This window comes from Cebidichthys violaceus, unplaced genomic scaffold (assembly GCF_023349555.1).
Source record: "Cebidichthys violaceus isolate CVI_PGR_0920_01 unplaced genomic scaffold, fCebVio1.0.p SCAF_73, whole genome shotgun sequence".
In the NCBI taxonomy this organism is placed as follows: domain Eukaryota; kingdom Metazoa; phylum Chordata; class Actinopteri; order Perciformes; family Stichaeidae; genus Cebidichthys; species Cebidichthys violaceus.
In genome coordinates this window covers 97,501-113,637 of record NW_027176957.1, presented here as the reverse complement: position 1 = coordinate 113,637, position 16,137 = coordinate 97,501, and the positions used below count along the sequence as shown (strand labels likewise).

At 42.9% G+C, this 16,137-nt stretch overlaps 3 protein-coding genes across 3 annotated transcripts in view; 1 reads left to right on the top strand and 2 right to left on the bottom strand.

Annotated features, from left to right (window-relative positions):
- Position 1: 1 nt before the first annotated feature.
- vps52 (VPS52 subunit of GARP complex) lies at positions 2-11,137 on the bottom strand. The gene is made up of 20 exons (XM_068736887.1): positions 11,013-11,137; positions 9,268-9,349; positions 8,985-9,037; positions 8,732-8,807; positions 7,850-7,917; positions 7,599-7,774; positions 7,366-7,516; positions 7,158-7,258; positions 6,363-6,495; positions 6,073-6,128; positions 5,463-5,598; positions 5,166-5,321; positions 4,954-5,072; positions 3,996-4,119; positions 3,819-3,914; positions 3,553-3,660; positions 3,407-3,472; positions 2,546-2,657; positions 2,154-2,272; positions 2-908 (listed from the first exon to the last, which is right to left on the bottom strand). Exons 1-20 carry the CDS (start codon positions 11,103-11,105, stop codon positions 762-764), a joined length of 2,172 nt encoding a protein of 723 aa, XP_068592988.1. The 5' UTR covers positions 11,106-11,137; the 3' UTR covers positions 2-761.
- Positions 11,138-11,359: 222 nt separating this feature from the next.
- rps18 (ribosomal protein S18) lies at positions 11,360-13,404 on the top strand. Its single transcript, XM_068736858.1, has 6 exons — positions 11,360-11,441; positions 12,235-12,333; positions 12,452-12,538; positions 12,668-12,769; positions 13,013-13,104; positions 13,277-13,404. The coding sequence occupies exons 1-6, from the start codon at positions 11,439-11,441 to the stop codon at positions 13,350-13,352; spliced, it is 459 nt and encodes a 152-aa protein (XP_068592959.1). The 5' UTR covers positions 11,360-11,438; the 3' UTR covers positions 13,353-13,404.
- Positions 13,405-13,493: 89 nt separating this feature from the next.
- Positions 13,494-16,137, bottom strand: part of LOC137891978 (E3 ubiquitin-protein ligase RING2-A-like) — a 4,328-nt gene continuing 1,684 nt past the window's right edge. The window contains exons 4-7 of the mRNA XM_068736857.1: positions 15,961-16,137; positions 15,536-15,871; positions 14,891-15,143; positions 13,494-14,421 (exon numbers count right to left, since the gene is read on the bottom strand). The exon at positions 15,961-16,137 is cut by the window's right edge and continues 39 nt beyond it. Coding sequence (XP_068592958.1) covers positions 14,269-14,421; positions 14,891-15,143; positions 15,536-15,871; positions 15,961-16,137 — 919 coding nt within the window. The 3' untranslated portion in view covers positions 13,494-14,268. The remainder of the gene's footprint in view (positions 14,422-14,890; positions 15,144-15,535; positions 15,872-15,960) is intronic.

Sequence of the window (16,137 nt, the reverse complement as noted above, 5' to 3'; positions counted from 1 at the left end):
GTCCTGTTTCCATTTCTTCATTGTTAAACAGACTGAACGACTTCTCACACACAGATCAACAGGTTCACTGTCTAGAGCGCCTAATGTGGATTCATCCGCCGATGAAAATAGTCCCCAAACAAATGCACAGTTTCCTCCTGTTTGTTTGTTTGATTAAAAACTACAGTACACATGAAACCGTGTACCTGTTGACAGTCAGACAGTACTGAGGGACGGAACATCAGCAGCTTCGTCCTTCAGTCTCACAAAACTACGTTTGTTCTTGTTTCAAGTAAAAATGTTTGCGAGAGCGTCTCTCACTAGTGCAGCGTTATAAATGTTACAAAGCAAATCCTATCAACGTATGATTTATTAATGCATGTTAAATAAAAACAAACTGTTTCATCATGAAAGTCTTCTATTCAGTGTTTCAGTGTTTTGATTTTGTCACAATCCTTAAGATCTTAATCATTATTTATGGTCGTCCCACTAATCCTGTAGAGTAGTTTTCACTGTTGGTGGCGGGGTCTGCCACTCCTGTGATGTTTTAGTGAACCAGGACTGAAATCTTCAGGATCACAACTTCAAATCAAAGTCTTCTTACAGAGAAGCAGAGTCTGTGTCATTATCACAGTAATCTTTTTTTATCTCACATATTTAGACATAAAGTGAAATAAAACACAAACATGCAGTGACTTGGTTAACTGATCTATGATACGACTTCATGAATGGACAGTTTGAGACAGTTTGAGTTTGTTTTCAGGTGTGCCCCCCCCCCCGCGTTAGAAGTTGGGTTTGTGCTTCTTCACCTCCACCATGAGGTGGTGCAGGTTGATGAGCTCCGAGCGGACGGCGAGGCTGCGGAACGTGGGCTGGTTGAGGATCTTGTGGAAGCCGTGGTAGTACTGGATCAGCTGGGTCAGGGCGCCCTGCAGCACAAAACAGGAAGCGGAGCGCCGGGAAGTTATTGCAACCACTCACTTCCTCTCACACATTAATATGAATATGGAACTAATACGAGTGTGATACCCAATAATATATATATATAATAATATACCCAAACAATAATCTAAGTTCATCTATACCAACACAGAATTAGACATTTCTAATTAAACGTCTACTAGTTTCAGGTTCTGAGATGTGAGGATGTCGTTTGTTGGACCGAATTATGAAGAAATCACATTTATTTAGACAATTAACAAACAGAATATCACCTTGACCTTTATTAAGTTACTCTGGAGAACCTTTGATAGCGTATTCTGGGTGGAACCTTTGGAATATAAAGGGGTTCTCAGTAGAACCCCCTTGGTGCATTCTCGTTAGCACCCTGAGAAGGTGCAAAGGTTCTGGATAGACCCTCCAGAGAAGGTTTTGGGTGGAACCATTACACCATAGAAGGTTTCGTTGTAGAACCTCCCCATAGGGATTCTGGGTGGAACCTTTGTAATATAAAAGGGTTCTCAGTAGTACCTCCTTGGTGGATTATTGATAGCACCATTAGAAGGTGCAAAGGTTTTTGATAGAACCTCAGGAGAAGGTTCTTGGTTGAACCATTACACCATAGAAAACTGTCCATAGGGTTCCAGGTAGAACTCTCTGAGTTGATTCTACTCTTAGAAGGTGTAAAGGTTCTGGATAGAACCACTAGATAAAGTTCTGGGCGGAACATTTGACATGATGGTTTTAGGTGTTACCCTTTATGTTGAACTCCAGATAAATCCTTTATAAAAGGTTCTGGGTGGAACCACTACACCAGAAAAAGTTACTCTGTAGAACCTTCCATAGAACCTTTGAAATATAAATATAATATAAAGGGAACCTTTGGTGCATTCTTGTTAGCACCCTTAGAAGGTGTAAAGTTTCTGGAATGAATCTCTCATTGGAGGTTCTGGGTGGAACCTTTGACAGATGGTTCTCGGCGTAACCGTTTATGTTGGGTTCTACCTTCAACCTTTAACCAAAGAGGGTTCTCCTCTGAGAACAAGCCAAAGGACCCTTCGTGGTTCTGGTTAGCGCCTTTATTTTTAGTGTTTGGTAGTTAAATATAAAACGACGCATCACATTTTTTAGTTCCGTGTTTCGGACGTGAAGTCTGAAAATATCTTCTCGATGAATTGAGACTCAAGCAGCAGCTGTTGTTGTTGTTGTTGTTGTTGTTGTTGTTGTCGTCTCACCTGGATGATGCTGGTCCCGTTTTTGAAGTTGGTGAAGGACCTCATGACGTCCTGACTCATCGACTCCACCGACTGTTTCCACGTGCTGGAAAACCCCCGAACCAGCTGAGTGATACGAGCTGCAACACACACACACACACACACACACACACACACACACACACACACACACACACACACACACACACACACAAATATAAGGATGTGAAGCTGAGATTGAGAAATGAAACTGAGAGGAACGTCGTTCATTAGTCTGTAAAACTAAAGTGAAGCGTGAAGTGAGAGAGTCCCGCTCACGCTGAGTCAGCATGTTGTTATGTTTCACAGAGGACTTCCTGTCTCGGTTCCTTTCACAATAAGAAGAATATCGGTTCTTTAGCTCGTCTTCTCACCTTCGTCATTCTTTAGTCGGTCCAGCTGACCTTTCTCCATCAAAGCCTCGGCCTCCTTCACGAACGAGATCATCCCCCCGAAGGGGGGGGACAGAATCTCCTCGATGAACTCCTGGAGGAGGAGGAAGAGGAGGAGGAGGAGGAAGAGGAAAAGAAAGAAGAGGAGGAGGAAGAAGATCAAGAGAGAGAGGAAGAAGAGGAGGAGGAGAAAGAGGAAAAGAAAGAAGAGGAGGAAGAGGAAAAGGATGAGGAGGAAAAGGAAAAGGAGGGGGAAGAAGAGGAGGAAGAAGAGAAGGAGGACGAGGAAGAGGAGGAAGGTTAGAAACACCACAGTGAGCGTCATTCAGTTTTATTTAAATGAAAACAGACTTTAAAACAATTTACTTCAGAAATACAAGAAAACACAAGTTCACTTACACAGGCTGAATAATATGTATTCATATACATATTTATATATTTAAATAAAAGTAAAGTTTTAAAAGGTACTGAGTGCTCCTAACAGCATCTTTAAAGGTGTATTATGTAATGTCTACACATTAAAATGTTGTGTGTTCACGTCATGTTAATCAGTGCAGACCTTTCATCCAGTGTTAAGACGTATTATTGAACACTGAAGGAGTCCTAACGACTGCAACGAAGACAACAACTCCCATGATGCCACGCTGCTCCACCGCCTCACCAAACTACAACTGTTGTTGTTGTTTCGATGTTACGCAATCCTGTTCCTCTGTTGTGTAACTTAAAATACGCTGCGTGTCAAAATAAAAGCTTTAATAAACACAAAGAGGACGCAGGAAGATGAAGGGAGTGAAACGGGGGGGGGGGGCTTCAGGTTTCCCAGAATGCCTCAGTGATGTTTACCTGCGTCCTGGCCAGCAGCAGCTGTTGGAAACCCTCCACCTCTTTGCTGTCGTCCGCCGCCCTCTCCTGGACAAACAGGGGAACAACAGGCATCGTGAGCTCAACGTCTCTTGACGAGAGAGAGACTCTGCTCGGCGGCCGCTCACCATCAGGACGCTGAGCATCATGTCGTAGTTGTTCATGAGGAAGATCAGCTGGTCTCTTCTGGAGGGAAACTCTGCCGCCATCTTCAGCACAAAGTTCTCCACCTCCACCTGGAGAACAGAGGACCACAACGAACCAGTCCATCATTTAGACACAAGAGAAACAAAGACACCACACTCGTTCATAAAAACAGTGATGTAACCTCTCGCTGGTCTGCTGCTGCCTCCCTGTTAGTGTGTGTGTGTGTGTGTGTGTGTGTGTGTGTTACCAGCAGCTGTCCCAGCAGAGTGTTGGTCCTCTCGTTGGGAAATGTCTGGTTGATGCTGACGATGGCCGACGAGAACTCTGCGTAGCGACGGGTGATCTTAAAAACAAATCAACAAACGCACTGAAACACGCTGCGGTACGTGTGTGTGTGTGTGTGTGTGAGTGTGTGTAGACCTACGTAGTGGGGTCTGGTGTCCAGCACTCCCAGCCTCTGAGGGTCTGTGTTTCGGATGCTGTGGATGTTCATCTCCAGGATCAGCTCAAACCTCGGCCACAACAGCTCCAGCACCGCCTCCCAGTACCTGAGCACACAGGTGAGGAAGACTCACTCGCACCTTCATCGCCGTCTCCATGCAGCTCGTTAAAATGTATTTTAGTATTTATTGATGTCGACAGGATGGTGGCTTTACATTTCTACACAATCACCACATAAAAACACAAATAACAGAGAAAGAAGATTTAGACATCATAACAAACTCAACCAGGTGACGGCAGACTGCGTCATTCAAAGAGTCATTCAGTGTCAGAATCAAATGATCCTGAATCCTGAATTTAAATCTCACATATTTATAAAATAATCTAGTTTAAACTTCTCTGTTGGTTTAAGAACTTTAAAAAGTGCTAAAAACAGAGCAGGTTTTAAGAATGATGTTACAGAATATATAATACAATATTATGCTTTATTAAATTAAATTAAATTATATCATATTATATTATGTTATACTATACTAAATTATATTATACTTTCTTATATTAAATTATATAATATCATACTATATTATATTAAATTATATATTACATTATATTAAATTATACTATATTATATAAAATTATATAATATTATATCATATTAAAATTATATAATATTGTATTAAACTATATTATATTAAATTATACTATATTATATTAAATTATAATAATAATAATAATAATAATACATTTTATTTATCGAGCGATATAATATATAATATTATATTATACTATATTATATAAAATAATATAATATTATATTATACTATATTATGTTATGATGCGTGAAATAAAGACGTTTGAGTCCCAGCGGGTCACTGGTTCACATTGAACTGGTCTTCTTTTGGACCGTTGAACCGCGAGCCGGGCTCTACTGGGACACTGACTTGTCGAGGGCCGGGATGGTCCTCTTGGCGGTGATGGCTCTGAACCGGAGGATGATGTGGATGCAGAGGAAGACGGCGATGCTGTCGTAGCAGTCGGACACGTAGGCGGACATGCTCTTCTGCAGGGACGGAGCAGACAGACAGACAGACAGCGTGACGCCTCGGCATGGAAACCATTCATGAACTTAAAGCGTGAACAGCTGTGAGGGTACCAGGAACATGCTGAGAGTTTTTCCCATGATGCTGTTGAAGAGGTCGAGGGCGGAGTTTCCCGTCACCATGAAGAAGTCGGAGAGGAAGAGGAACTCCCTGCAGCCGTTGTCCAGCAGAGCGTAGTGCTGGCTGCGGAACAGCGTCTCGTAGGGGTACTGGAGGACAGAAACACGCTCACGATTAGCCTCAATCCAAACAAATAAGTTCCTACAAGACACCACAAGAGGGCAGAGATGATCAACACTTCAGTACACGTCGAGGAGAGGAGCTGCAGCGGTGTGTTTGTGGCGCCTCACCCGGCTGTCTCCTCTCTGGGCCGTATGGGGGACCAGGATGGGCCCCTCCAGGTCAGCGGGACTCAGGATGGCCCCCCTCTGGCCCACGGTGAAGATGGTGTTCCTGCTCTTCAGAGACGGTTTGGAGAAGAAGCCTGCAGCAGGAAGTCAAGGAGCTCCACTGACACTTTAGACAAGGAGCAGGACCTCTAGACTCCAGAGAGATGTCTGAAGGTTTTTTCTGACAAACAACACGTTCTGGAGAACATCCTAATTGATTTGGATCCACCTTCTTCATGCAAGTTCACACATTCAGTTCTGGATTGTCTATGTTGTAGTTTAATCATGTCGTGCGGGTTGTGAAACCACGTGAGGTTAATTTGTGAAGTGTGTCAATAAACTGGACTTGGCGGGTCAGAGGACGCCCTCAGGAGACGTTTAATGAGCTGATCAGTGTGTTCAGTATGCTGCTGTCACACACCCACATGTGAGGCATACCACACACACACACACATATACCTGCACACACGCACGCACGCACGCACGCACGCACGCACGCACACACACACACACACACACACACACACACACACACACACACACACACACACACACACACAAAAGGATATCTTTCTTGGCTGTGTCTTCTACTCCCATCAGGTCATCTTTGTCTGCCACTTCCTCGTACTGAAGAAGAGAATCGTCTCGTTAAAGAAACACGTGAAACATTTAAAGAAACACGTGAAACATTTAAAGAAACACGTGAAACATTTAAAGAAACACGTGAAACATTTAAAGAAACACGTGACACATTTAATTAAAGAAACATGTGAAACATTTAAAGAAACACGTGACACATTTAATTAAAGAAACACGTTTAACTCGTGACGGTTGACTTAAAGCTCTTTAAACTGAACCGACCTGCACTTTGAGCAGCCGGCCGCTGTACGACTTGAAGTAACTGTAGTAGATCTTGCTCATGGTGTCCACGTACTCGTCTCTGATCTCCTTCGCCACCGTTCTCTCGTTGGCCAAAAGGAACTGATAGAAGAATCTACAGAGAGCACAAGGTTCAACTGATGAAACCTCAGAAACACGAGTGTGTCTGTGGGTTTAAGTGAAAGACTCAAAGGCAGTTTAAACTGTGAATAAATTATAAAAATGTTTCACAAAAACATTCCTGGACTTTTGTCACTTTTGTGTTTTTTCTAAACGATAAAACAAAGAATAAAGAACTTAAATTAAGAGTTCCAGAAGCTGATAAGTCATTCATACAACCTCACTTAAAATCTATTTTAATTCCATAACTCGTCTTCTTTCAGACTAGAGGAAACAAAACATTCATTTTATACTTTGTTTATTTACGTCTGTAGATTTCTACTAAATTCACCAAAAGTTACCATTAGATTATGCATCATTTGCATATTTAAACACAACATTTCAGAAAACTTGTAATACAATAAATACTCTTAATGTGAGTGATGAAGTGGTGAAGTGTGATGGTGATATCTACTAGTTCATGTTGTGACCCTCTTCACCTGGAGACTCTTCTAAATGTCTGGACTTTAACTAAACGTCTCTTTAAAGGAGCTTTTCTATCAATGGAGTTTTTCTCACACTCTGATCCAGAAATCTCCACTTCAGTAGTTCTGACATCCACCAAACTTCACACCTACCTTACACTACATTGTATTAATAACAACATGGAGAGCTCACCTGTACTTCAGCAGAGTGTTCTGGGGGATCTGGTAGTTCGTCATTGGCTTCCTGAACGAGTAAATCTTCTGAAGAATGAACTCTCGGATCTTTGACACGGCCTGAAGACAGGAAGGAATAAATAACAATATATAAAGTGTCACTTGGGCTTGTAGGATGTGTAATGTTTCATAACCCAAAGGATGAGCCCTCAGGTATTGTGGTGAACCTTGAGCTTGAGGCGGTCCACGATGTCCTGGATGTCGGAGCAGGCCAGTGTCTCTCTGAAGCTCAGCTCTTTGGCGAAGTTGATCTTGTTGTTGAGCTCGTGAAGCTGCTCCAGGAACTCCTGCTCCGTCACGGGACTGTCCAGGATGGTGCTGCGTGGACACGGAGGACAACGTCAAGACACCACAAACGTTTACCGGGCGGTCTACGGCGGATCGGAGCCGTCCCACTCACGAGATCATGGCTCCGGGCACCACCAGCTCGTCCACCAGCTGGCTGAGGTGGCTGCGTACCGCCTGCCGGTTCTTCAGCCGCACGTTCATGCTGACCGACTGCTGCTGCAGCGTCTGGATCTCGCTGCTGATGGAGGACAGGTCACTCTGGAAGCCGCTCAGCATGCCCTCCATACGCTGACAAGAGGAGAGAATTTAAACGTGGTAGAGACCTGTCAATCAAAGCAAGCCCACGAGGTGGTCTGGTCTTACCTCCAGGATGGAGTCACAGGCGGTGATCTGGTTGTGCAGCAGAGCGATGTTCTGACTCTCCTTGATGTCTGACGGGTGAACAGTCAGGAAAATTAAACTATCTCCTCCTTAAATAGTCACAACATGTTTAAAGTAGATGCAGAACCAACACAACTCAATATCCCTGAACACTGAAATATATCGATTACAGGCTTTAAACTTCCCTGATTGATGAAGATATTGAGGTTTCTTCTCCTCCATTAGAGCCTCACACTGAACGCCCATCTTCTCTTTTGTCCATGATAGAAAGTTAGACAGTGAAGTGAAGTGAGACAGAGAGAGAGAGAGAGAAACACAGAGAGAAACAGAGAGAGAGAGAGAAAAACAGAGAGAGAGAGAGAGAGAGAGAGAGACAGAGAGAAAAACAGAGAGAGAGAGAGACAGAGAGAGAGAGAGAGAGAGAGAGAGAGAGAAAAACAGAGAGAGAGAGAGAGACAGAGAGAGAGAGAGAGAAAAACAGAGAGAGAGAGAGAGAGAGACAGAGAGAGAGACATGTTATTGTATGTTTAGAGAGAGAGAAAGAGAAATAGATAGATAGACAGAGAGACAGGACACAAACATGACTAGTGCTTCTGTTATAGGAAGATATGTTATTAATTATATTAATAACATTAATAATATAATATATATTATTATATCATATATAGTATATTAATTATATACATGATAATATATATATATATATATATATATATATATATATATATATTATATCATATATATATATATATTATATATGATATAATATTCCTTTCTTTGAAGCCTAAGTTAAGATGGATCAGTAGAACGTTTATCTGTAAAGAGACTGATGTCTGTCATGGAGACGTTCACACTGAAGGATACAGTCTTTGATGGAGGCCTGTTCAATCCTCTGCAGCTCTGACTCCACCTGTTTAGAGTACTGCCTCAGGTCTACGCCCTGCCCACAGAGAGGAGGAAGACCACCGTCACCACCACATACATCACACCACGTATCACGTTCTAGTTAACGAGACAATAATGACGGATGATCCGTTATATAAATGCGCGTCTATGACCGGTGACACTTTGTTTAAATGCTGCTGGTCAAACGTGACGAGTCAGGAGATCTTCTCACCGTTTTCAGCGCCTCCTTCACAAGGTCGTCCTCCAGGTTGGCCTGGATGTGAACTGCAGGAGACGCAGAGGAGCAACGTTAACAACTAATCAAACGCAACGTTAACAACTAATCAAACTCTGCACAACACGTGACAATAACTTTAACTGTCACATGTGATGAAAACTGTCACCATATGACATGAGGTAGAACTAATAATAACAGAATAACAGCAACAATAGAATAACTAATAATTATTAAGTGTGAAGAAATAATACGGACATCATTGCAAAATTAGACTCACTGTCCACTTCATCCAAGATGAACTCATCCGTCGTGAGGTCCAGTTCTCCGAGGTTCAGGTTCGTCATTTCTCCGTCAGTGTTCTAAAAAAATTAAGAACAGACATTGATATTAATAATAATAATAATAATAATAATAGCATGTCTTTAACTTTAACACATATGAGTAGAGGAAGTAAAGGGTTACAACTAGGGCTGCAAAATATTTGGGACGTTGGTTTCAAGGGGAGTGAAGCCCAGGAATTTGGGATTTCTATGAGAAGATGTTTTCCTATAATATGGTAATAAGTTTGATTCTATCTGCATGTAACATGGTAACTACAGCCTGTTAAATAACCCATATATATTTAAATAAATACCTCACAATAAACATTGTAATGATTGACTGAATCATCACATGATCACGGAGCCTTTTTCTTTACGACTGACTTTTATTAATAAAATTGACTAAATCGACCAAGTTTGCCATCGGTCGACTAATCGATTAAACTGGTTCAGACGACATCACATCAGACCCTGGCCTCTCTCCATCGCCTCCCTGCTGGTTTCAGAACTGATTTTAAGATTTTACTGATCACTTTTAAAGCATGTATGAGTCAACGTGTATAAGAGAAAATGTTGAGCCCTGTGAGCCAGCTCGCAGCCTTACAATTATTTTACTAAATTATTTTTATTTCATTTATTTCATAGACTGGCTTTTCTGTTTTATTTCTGTTATATTTTTATTTGTTGACTTTACTAAATTATTTAATTTATTTCTTTGTTATTTTTATTTGTTGATTTTACTAAATTATTTGATTTAATTTATTTCTTTGAGCATTTTTATTTGTTGATTTTACTAAATTATTTAATTTATTTCTTTGTTATTTTTATTTGTTGATTTTACTAAATTATTTGATTTAATTTATTTCTTTGAGCATTTTTATTTGTTGATTTTACTAAATTATTTAATTTAATTTATTTCTTTGTGTATTTATATTTGTTGATTTTACTACATTATTAGATTTAATTTATTTCTTTGTGTATTTGTTGATTTTACTAAATTATTTGATTTCATTTATTTCTTTGTGTATTTGTTGATTTTACTAAATTATTTAATTTAATTTATTTCTTTGTGTATTTTTTATCATATCGACTATAAATATTTATATTATTATTTATTATATTAGAGTATTATAACGAGCTGCCTGAGGAGATAATCTCTTTTAAATCATTACTTAAAACACATTTTTACAGACTGGCTTTTCTGTTTTATATTTATTTGTATTTGTTGATTTTACTAAATTATTATTATTTATTTTTTTTATCAACTGTCTCACTGATCTTTCTGTTATTATTATTGCATTGATTATGCTGCTTTTGTCTGTCAAAGTACCTTGCTTTTAAAGGTGCTATAAATATAAATACATGTATTATTATTATTGTTGTTATTACTATAAACACCTGTGACGTTGAACTGTGTTACATTCAGGAAATCACTGAGCTGTCCGGTGTTTTGACAGGATGCTAACAGCTACATTAGCTTCCCGCTACATGGATATATTAGTTAAAACCATTTTGAAAGACTTTATTTACTGTAAATTATTATTGTTATTTTCATGTAAAGTCACAGTTCATTGATAGCCACAGCCTCTTGTTGTTGAATGCTAACAGGATATACAGGATGTGAAAAGAGAATAAACAGTTGAATATTTTAATATTCTTTTCACGACAGTTGAAGATTCGAACACAAGTACTCAGACGTCACCTCGTCGTGTAAATACGCCATCATGTCCGTCGTGTTTCCAGCTGTGTTTACATCGAGAACAGCGCCAACGGCTGCAGCAGCTACCTCCGCCATTACGGCCAGTTTACACTGACGTTATAAAGAAAAGACAGTAAAGGTTCCGCCTCGCTGTCACCGAGAACGAAGCAGCGTCGTTGAGTTTATGAACGAGCTGTTAATACGACTTTAAATTAAGTGAGACAAATAAACGCAAAATAGTGCATATTGATTTGTGTGTGACTACGTTAAGGTTGCAATTATAATCGCTTGTTTCATTGAACCGGTGTTAAAAAAATGTTTTTATCGTCGGACAAATTAAAAGTGATGGACTGACTTCCGCTCAACGATAACACTCAAACTCTCGCGAGAACTTAGCGGCTTCCTCTTCGCACGGAACCTACTTCCAAGATGGTGAGTACGTTTTCTGTCAACCCGATATAGGTTTGAAATCTTCAATCATCGAGCTCTGATCTGTCTCTTTTATCACTTGTTCACCTTAAATACATTCTGCACAGTTCGTGCGAACGGACAGATGTTGAATTGTTGCGATATTAAGTCAGAAACTAGCGTTTTAACGCCGTTTACTGTCGGTGCTGAGCTGAGGTGTATGGACGGTCCACAGCTAGCTAGCTAGCCTCATACTGAGTGTTAGCATGTTGAGCTCACTGCACCGGGCACCGAAAAGTCCACGTTACGCCGGTGTAGACGCACGTGTAGCGGTGTCGGCTGAAGCGCTGAGCAGCTGTGGGTTCCGGTTCAGTGAAGTGTTTGTCTGAGTCGTTTTAAAAGGACTCTTTAGTTTGTTGAGTTAGCTTAGCATTATCTCCAGTAGCTGTGCTAACTGGAGCCAAAAGTGTTAGCTGCAGAGGCACAGATTCTATACTTTAAAGGTATTTGACCCACTTCAACTACTAATAAGATCCATAAACCTTTTGTGAGACACGTGTTGAAGAGTGAATATCACGTGGGAGCGTTGATTTGGGCTGAACTCTGGTGTTACACCAGCAGCACCAGTAGTAGCATGTCCCCCTGTCATGATGTTACTAACTTAAGCTCCAGATCTTGTTGAGCTTTGGCTTTCAGCAGCTCCTGATGCCTCTAGAGTCAGTGTTCCCCAGAGGATACAGATGTGCATCCGTTTTCCTGCTCTAACGCCAACATCTATATTCTAAATGCAGATGTTGTTCTTGTTCTGTGTCTTCAGTCTCTGGTCATTCCTGAGAAGTTCCAGCACATTCTCCGTGTTCTCAACACGAACATCGATGGCAGGAGGAAGATCGCCTTCGCCATCACCGCCATCAAGGTGAGCGAGGTCTCCTGTGCGGAGCGTAACGGTTTAACGGTCGTTCTTTATAGTAACGCGTGGTTCTTGATCCGAGTGTTCCATGGGTTGTATAATAACCGTTACCGTCTGGTCTCAGGGTGTTGGCAGACGTTACGCTCACGTCGTCCTGAGGAAGGCCGACATCGACCTCAACAAGCGGGCCGGAGAGCTGACTGACGATGAGGTGAGGAGGTCGGGTCGGGGGGGGGGGGGGGGGCAGGCAGGCAGGCAGAACTATTAGGTCCTTTTTATCTTAAGTTTAAAGCCTCCAGACTGTGTAGATGCTGCAGCGTGTCGTGTGGATGTGTTTCAGGTGGAGCGTGTGGTGACCATCATGCAGAACCCTCGCCAGTACAAAATCCCCGACTGGTTCCTCAACAGGCAGAAGGACGTCAAGGACGGCAAATACAGCCAGGTAGGTGAACCGCCGGTGGAGCAAACCACCTGCATCCGGTCTTTAGGGTGACGTCGCATTAAACATAGATGGTTGAGTGTATGAGCAGATGTTAGAGTACAGATGTGACTGAATGAATAACGTTAACGACTTTTATCGGTCAAAAGACGTTACGCGTTGAGCCAGACGAATGACGCAACGTGAACATGGTTCCGCGTTTTCTTTTTGTGTGTAATGACCAAAGCGTCTCTCGGCTGTTTTCAGGTCCTCGCTAACGGTCTGGACAACAAGCTGAGAGAAGATCTGGAGAGGCTGAAGAAGATCAGGGCTCACCGGGGTCTCCGGCACTTCTGGGGGTAAGACGTCCGGTTTAAACTGTGTCACACGTTAAATTTACCGTCTTTAAGACGCAGCTGATCGAGCAAAGTATGTTTATGAATAAAGATATTCAGCTTTGTTTTAAAGCGTCTGATCATTGGGTAGATGATGTTCAGCTGAATTAACCGTCTTCTTCTTCTGTCCTTCCAGTCTGCGTGTGCGCGGTCAGCATACCAAGACCACCGGGCGTCGCGGTCGCACCGTCGGCGTGTCCAAGAAGAAGTAAACTCTGCTTCACTTTTTTTTTTGTTTTCAATAAAACGCCATCGTTCAAAATGTGTTTTGTGCCGAGTCGCTTGTTTTTAAGAAGACACTTTCATGACGGTGTTCTGAATCATTGAAGACTAATCCCATTTCACGCACACAATGGGTTTTATTGTTTTATTGTGCTGCATGGCTGACAAGTTTAATTACACAACAGAAGAAAAGGGAAATATTGCGTTTCTTAATATACAAATATTCCATAGAAACTGAGGTAAGCTAAGAACTTATATGGCTGCAGGAAATATAAAGTGCATACAGACGGAAATGATTCAAACATGAAGTGAGACTTATGGCTTATTGGAGGAAACACCCGGTGGACTGTTAATAAAGGAACTCATGCAAACGTTAAACATGTTCTAAAGCAAAGAACGGGTGTTCAGCTACATCTCTAACTCTTCAGTTACACATCAAAGGAACAACCAGGAACAGGCCGACATCGTCAAAGTATTGCTCCTAAAATATGCAGTCACCCTGACCTACCCCAGTGCATGCTGGGATAGGCTCCAGCCCTTAACAGGATAATCAGTTTAAAAAGAATCGGGAATGAGTGAACGTTAAAACAAAGGTCTCAGTTTGAATACGAGCTTCAGTCTCGTTCTATCGATAAGAGATTAAAGTGTGTTTTGAGAATCAGCTGAAACAGTTATTTCATGTTTCCAGCTGTGGGGACTTTTTGAAATGTTTAAATGAGATATTCAAACTGAAACAAGAGGACAAAGTGTTTATAATAGATTATTATCTTCACATGAAGCTGATGTTTAGTGGAAGGGTTTTTTCTTCCTGGTAAATCCAAAATGTAACGGAATCTTGATGCCGGTAAAAAGATGCGCTGATAATGAGCCGTGAACTTCAGCTTCAGGAGGAGTGTGGTGAGACCCTCACCCCTCCCTCTGCGTGGGCGGAGACTTCTGTGGCGCCTGCTGCTGCTGCTGCTGCTGCTCCTTGGTGGGAGCATAGAAGAGCTCCAGAGGCTTCCTCACCTTCCAGTACTTCTCATTGACCAACTCCAGAGTCAGAGAGCCGTTCAGCGTCTGAGAGAAGAGAAACACAGACCTGAGAACCTGCTCTCATAAGAACCTGCTCAGAGAAGAACTAGCTCAGAGAGAACCATGCTCTCATAAGAACCTGTTCAGATAAGAACTTGGACTACGTGTGGACCTGAACCACAGCAGGTCAAGAAGAAAATGGTACCTGGAAGTGTTGGACAGAACAAACTAATTCTATAGTCTAATTCGTCTGCTAAATGACTGTAATGTAACGTATATGTTCTATATTCTGGATCTGTGTTCTTTGACGGCGTATTAGGCCCAATGTAGACAGACAATAATAACAGAGCAAGGAGAGAGAGAGGATGTTCTCTGAGATCTAAGTGTTCCAAGGACCTTTTACATTCTCCAGAGAACCCTTTGAGTCCTCCAGAGAACCTTTAGCGTTCTTCAGAGAACCTTTAGCGGAACAAGGAGTCTGTTAAATCTAAACGTGAGCTTGTCTTTCACTCACAGAGAACTGTCCTCCTCTCGTCATGATGTAGATGGTGTACTGTTTCTCACTGATGTTCCTCAGACTCGAGCCCTCTCCTCCTCCTCCTCCTCCTGTCTCCTCTCCTCCTCTCGTCTCCTCTCCTGCTCCTCTCGTCTCCTCCCGTCCTCTGTCCTCCGTCTCCCCGTTGGTCTGTCCTTCCTCCAGGGCGATGCGTAGAGCCAGGTACTTAGACAGGTGGTCCACTGTGGCGTTAGCGGTGGTCTTCACGTATCTAGAGGAGGAAGAGGAAGAACGTCAGTGAGGAGGAACGATTGTTCAATCTGATGACTGACTGATGGAAACACCATTCTTAGTATTCAGACCATTTTTAACAAATCATGAAGGCTTCAGGTGTCAAAAGCATCTCAAGCTTTTAACAGCAGCAGCTGTTGATCCTAATGGACTCGTTATTCATCCTAAGATGAACCTTTGCAGAAGAAGCACGACGACTTCTCTCTGAGGGTGTTGAACATGGTGGATCACGTTTAACTGTTCCTAGTTCAGGCAGATTATTAGTAGTATTTCTGTAAATAATGACATACAACATAAATAGATGATTGACAGCCTTGTCTTTTGTGGTTTGGGTGAGCTGGCCCTTTATCACAGAATCTGATCCGGCCTCACCTGGTCTGGCTGTAGTCCTCGGCCTGGACCAGCTCCGGGTGCGGCCTGAACACCAGCTCGATCTCCGAGGCCGGCCTCTCCTTGTGGCGCCGCGGTGGGGGGGCGGGGCTCCCGCTGTCCGCCTCGGGGCCCGAGACGCCGCCGCCGCCGTCGTCGTCCGACGCCCGCGGCCGCTTGCGGCTCGGCCCGGCCTCCGACGGGGTCTGACCCGGAGGGAGGGGGGCGTGCGAGGGGGCGGAGTCGTGGGACAGGTGCGAGCGGGCGTCGCCGTTGTCCTCGCCGCCGCTGAAGGTGGTGTTGTCGCTCTCCTGGGTCGGCTTCTTCACCCGGTGGTTCCTGCAGATCAGCACAAAGTTCTGGTTCACCCGTGAGAATATCCCCCCCATCGCACGTCTTTTTTTGCTGACGTCAGCGCGTTCACAGACCTGTAGCGGGCCTGCTGCCGGAGCCCCTCCTCGATGCTGGAGCTCAGCGCCTCCTTGTTGTGCAGCCGGTTGAGGCGCTCCAGGACGCGGCGCTGGTGGGCCTCGTACTCGTCCCGGCTCGGGTAGATCTTGGAGATCAGCGCGTCGAAGTTCGAGTCCCGGCGCAGCGAGCGCCTG